Source organism: Sorex araneus, chromosome 6 (assembly GCF_027595985.1).
Source record: "Sorex araneus isolate mSorAra2 chromosome 6, mSorAra2.pri, whole genome shotgun sequence".
Taxonomy (NCBI): domain Eukaryota; kingdom Metazoa; phylum Chordata; class Mammalia; order Eulipotyphla; family Soricidae; genus Sorex; species Sorex araneus.
Genome location: NC_073307.1, coordinates 48,584,514 through 48,589,981, shown reverse-complemented (window position 1 = coordinate 48,589,981; position 5,468 = coordinate 48,584,514). Strand labels below are relative to the sequence as shown.

General features: G+C 36.2%; 1 protein-coding gene across 1 annotated transcript; it reads right to left on the bottom strand.

The window, feature by feature from the left end:
• Positions 1–914: 914 nt before the first annotated feature.
• On the bottom strand, positions 915–1,868 carry LOC101557672 (olfactory receptor 2T27). The gene has a single exon (XM_004622058.2). It carries the CDS (start codon positions 1,866–1,868, stop codon positions 915–917), a length of 954 nt encoding a protein of 317 aa, XP_004622115.1.
• Between the last annotated feature and the right edge of the window lie 3,600 nt (positions 1,869–5,468).

Here is a 5,468-nt window from a genome sequence, read left to right as displayed (position 1 = left end):
CTGCTGCTCCTGCCGTTGCTACCTTCCCCGTAGAAAGAAAGCATTGGGAGAGAAAATCCTTCCCCCTGCCCGGGCGGCATGGGGTCATAGCTCAGCTCACAGTCTAGATGCATTTCTATAAGTCTCTGGGTGCCAAAATGGGTTAGTTGACCTCCCGGATCATAGTCTTTAAGGAGTAAAGGGGCTGTGTCATGCGCGGCTGCACTGGATCTCATCTCAGCTTCCTAAATTCTAAGAATGCCCCATAGCTGTTGGCATTTGGATGACTTGTTATGTTTTAAGAATGAAAGACTTACATCCAAAGGTAATGAGGAAATCCATTATCACTAATTTCAAACCTTAGCAATTAACACAATTTCTTTTCTATCTTTTAAGAATATTTATTGAGACACTGTGATTTATAAAGTTGTTTATGATAGAGTTGTTTCAGGCATACAGTGTTTTAACACCAATTCCACCACCAATGTTGCCTTCCCTCCACCAATACTCCCTGGTTCCTTTCCTCCCTCCCAATCTGTCTCCTTGGCAGAAATATAACAAATTTATTTCATATTCATTAGTCCAATAAAACTTAAAAAATGTCAAATAGAACAGAAAATAAATCAATAAAAATTAACTTGTAATTATGATTTACTCTGCGTTTTTAACTTCTCTTTATAGAGTAGAGAACAACCCTATGCACCATTAGTGAGTGCCATACTCAATACCACGTGATGGAAAATTTCTCCTGTCCTTTAAAGGAGCTCTTTTGACTGACACCCAAGGATAGTATTAACAAGGGTGAAGATGAATGGTCCATGGATGGAAACCTGCCTCAAGGTCTGGGGTAGAGGGTGTTGGAACAGAGAAGGGACCATTATGACAGTAGTGGTTGGAAGGGATTGCTCCTAAGTGGAAATGTAAACACGGTTTCTTTAGAAACTAGCTATTCTTTTAGAGGACAAACACTTTTGTAGAGCCTTCTTTAGAGCCCCTGCAACATCCTTGTTCCTGAGACTGTATATGAGAGGGTTGAGCAAGGGAGTCAGGATAGTGTAGAAGGCAGACACAGCTTTGTCTTGCTCAGGGGTATGGTAAGAGTGTGGTAACACATAGGTATACATAGCAGCCCCATAAAAGAGACTAACAACCACCATGTGTGAAGAGCATGTGGCCACTGCCTTTCGCTTCCCTTCTGCCTCACTCATTCTGTAGACAGTGATCAGAATTCTTGTGTAAGAGGCTGAGATGACCGAGAATGGGATGAGAAGCATCAAGATACAGCAGACATACATAGCTGTTTCATAAGTTGACGTGTCTGTGCAAGAGAGCTTCAGAAGAGCAGGAACTTCACAGAAGAAGTGGTTGATTTCCCGGGAGGCACAGAACGGGAACTGCATGGTAACAGGAGTGAGAAGGAAGCCATCTATGGACCCTCCTAGCCAGGCTGCCATCACAATCAATATGCAGACCTTACGGCTCATGAGAACAGGATAGCGCAATGGGTTGCAGATGGCAACATAGCGGTCATAAGACATGAGTCCTAGGAGGAAGAACTCAGCTCCTGCCAAAGTCAAGTAGAGGAAGTGCTGTGCAGTACACCCTGCAAAAGAAATAGTCCTCGTTCCCACTATCTGGTCAATCAGCATCTTAGGTACAATGGTGGAAATGTAGAGAATATCCATGAGGGAGAGATGACTGAGCAGGAAGTACATAGGTGTGTGAAGGTTGGAGTCTATGTGAATGAGAATGATCATGATGGTGTTGCTGGCTATAGAGATGATATAGACCACGAAGATAAGGACAAATAAGAGCCAGGGAAAATGGGTGTTTTTGAATAAGCCCAGTAGAACAAAGTCATCATACGTGGATGAATTACCCCACTCCATAGCCCTGTAAGTGACACAACAACATATTTACACAGTAGATAATGGCACATAAAGCAAAGCTTAATATAAATAAAGATACATATCTATCTCACAAAACATGTGACAATTAAACAAAGTAAACACATCTCATTGTGAATTCCCTCATGTTACTAATATTTTCTGTATTTGATTCCAATGTTGATTTGAAAAATTAGTTTTTACTTTGGGTACTAAGTAAAGCATACCCAATAAATGATGTTTAGAATGTTCTGTTTTCTGGAGCACACTAAAAATAATTGTCACACCTCATTTAGATGAATTCATTAGTAATAGATGTGTTTGTCTAACTTTTTTCTAAATACTTATTCAATTACATTACTGTATCACTGTCATCTCATTGCTCATCAATTTGTTTGAGCGGGCACCAGTAACGTCTCTCATTGAGAGACTTATTGTTACTGTTTTTGGCATATCCAATACTCACGGGTAGCTTGCCAGGCTCTGTTGCATGGGCTCGATACTCTCGGTAGCTTGCTGGGCTTTTCGAGAGGGGTGGAAGAATCAAACTCGGTTCAGCCGCATGAAAGGCGAAAGCCCAACCGCTGTCATAATGAAATAATTTTGTGCTTTACAATTCAAGAATATTTTACTATGCTCAAGCACAATCTTACACAAAGTGGATACACATAGCATAGATCAAAGCAGAACATGTCTGATAAACAGGAATTTAGAGTGCTGATAAAGCCGTAGGGTCCTCTCAACAATGCATTCTCTCCCTATACTAGGCTGTTATTTTTACAATTAGAATAAATTTAAAATTTCTGATTAAGAACACTTATACTTTCAATAAAGGGTGACAACCTTAACTAAATGTAGTCGATTTACACTAATCATGACATATTACATAATATATGAGTACTTAGCTAATATGTCAGTTATTAATTATTTGAAAATAATAATTGCATTTTGAAAATGACAAAAAACACAGAGATACACAAATCAAAATGCAAGAGCTCTGAGCACTGAGAAATGGTATAAAATAGTGATTCATTAAAAATGGCTAATGATGTTTATTATAAACATGATTCATTGGAATTAATATGACTAATGACAAAAACAATACCATTGCATAACTTTTTAATAGAAAAGGGATAAAAGCAAATTAAATGCAATTATATTCTCTTATACTATAAACTGTAACCTAATAATGTTTATAATATAGTTCATTAATATGAGCTTCACAATATTTGGACAAAAATATTTCTGGATTTATGCATCACTCCATAGCTAAGTATAGGAATCACAAATTATATGAAACAATTCAGACCTAAAATATGCCTATTATGAATGATGATGTGCCCTGTAAGTACAAATTACATTGATAATCAAAGATTCAGTACAAAAACAATATGAAATATGTATCAATGATATTTTCTGTCATTGGAATTTATTAATTGAAATTTTGTCTGATAGATTACATTATAATAGTGCATTTGGTCATATCTGAATAAATAACATTAAAATTAGGTTAGCCTGTTCCTCTTTACATTATAACACGGCTATTAGAAATCTTATAATTACTTCTCAGGAGTCCATCATATTTCTACTGGAGACCACTGTTCCATGAACTTTCTTTATCTAGAAAACCATGATTCAATATATTTCATCCAACCAAATCCCCCAGAATTAAACACATTCCAAATTATAAATAATAGAGAACTCATCATTGTACTTAGCTAAATTATCCATAGTAAAATAGAGTGATCTCTTTATATATTCATCTGCAAAGAGTAATATAAACACATTAATAGTAGAGTACTTAGTGTTTCAGACATTTTATTTTATATTTTTAACAACCCTATGAAATATGCCTTACAGATAAAGAATGCTTAAGTGTGTTAAAGAGATTCTTCAGGGTCATGTGATTCAGATTAATAGTGATAGCCTGATTGTTCTATATTGTTTTACTATATGACAAAGCCAATTTATTCATTCCCTAACTACATTTCTTGAGACTTGGTGAGTCAATATTTTGACTCTGAATGGATCTCAAAGACTTTATGAAGGATGTCTCTTGCCCACAGGGTTCTAAAGTTGTGGCAAATTAAGAACACTATAGAGTATGTATGTAGAGATATACTTTAAGAATGGTTTCACTTTTGACTTACCTTTTGCGGAAATTAAAGAAAGAATGGTTGTGAGACAAGGAAAAAAGAAGTGATAGAATTTAAATAACATTGGTTGTTTCATGAAAATTCATACCAGAAACTTGCTCTTTATTTAGCCAAAATAAAATCATGACAGATTTACATTAGCATATTCACCAGCTGTTTTACTAATGGGTGACTTTGTTCTGTCTTTCATGTTTGTGGTGTGGAGGCAATACACTGTGATATCCTGAGGCTGCTTCAGCAGGGCTTCAGGAACCATAAGTATTAAAGCTGAAATCAGGAATGTTTCAGCCCTGTAAGTCACTTCCCTGGATACTTGTTCTGTTTTTGTTTTTCTATTTTCTCCTAATTTGTTAAATTCAGGAAAAAATTAACACAAGCAGTCTGTGGGGGCAGGAGGGCTAGTACAATGGGTAGGGCTCTTGCATGCAAGAGTTCCTGGGTTTGATCCCTGATGACACCCTGCATTATCTTCTTAGCCCCCCCACCAGTAGTCCCTGAGCTCACTTCCATGTGTGGCCCCATATCAAACAAAAACAAAATAAAAAACAAGTTTCCTGCAATCAGTCTACATTACCATGTAAAAACTGTATATCCAGCCCTGCCTGTCAGAACTTTAATTGAAAAACAAACAAAAAACCTCCTTGAAGGCGTTTATTCATCATTTGACTGTAAAGCTGAAAGAAAGGAGATGACTAGTAGGAAACCAAGTTAGCAATTGCTATTGGTCCGTAGAGAGTGCTAAAGCCCAATAGACATGAAGAGATTTAAATTTCTCCCACTTCAGAGCCCAGATGTCTTCACTTCTGACCATTACTGTCCCCAACACTAAAACATACTAATGAATCCTTAGAGATTTCAACAACTTTCTTTGCAGACAAAAATATAGCAGCAGCTCCATTATTCCTTAGATAATGAGATCCTTTCCCCACCCTGTTAGGATTACTTCTACATTGCATTTATAAACTTACAACGCAGTTTAAGAAGACTGAAAAAATACTGGGTAAATAAGAAAGTAGAAAAGAATTGACTGGAGTACTCCATGCTCCTATGTGATTGTATAACTATGTGACTGTAAATAATGTTGCTATCTTAAAAATAATATATGTATACATACACTATGTTTTTTATATAATATATAACTGCAGTTTTTCTTATAGATGTACATTCTTTACAAAATTATCACTATAGTAGAATGTTATATTTAATTACTTTTTTCCACTATAGGCATTCATTTTGCTTCTAGTTGTTTAAAATATGTAATTATATGGAGTTAATTTTATAAGATAAATGGTCACTTCATGGCTGTGGGACACATCATTATAAAGGGAAATATAAATATATGTACAAATATATGTACACATATATATATGCCTTTCAGAGAGCCTATCAAGCTACTGAGAGTATCTCACCCGCATGGAAGAGCCTGGCAAGCTCCCTGTGGCATATT

Bases quoted from the DNA above. Each gene is read 5' to 3' on its own strand.
- LOC101557672 (XM_004622058.2), bottom strand. From the start codon at position 1,868: ATGGAGTGGGGTAATTCATCCACGTATGATGACTTTGTTCTACTGGGC.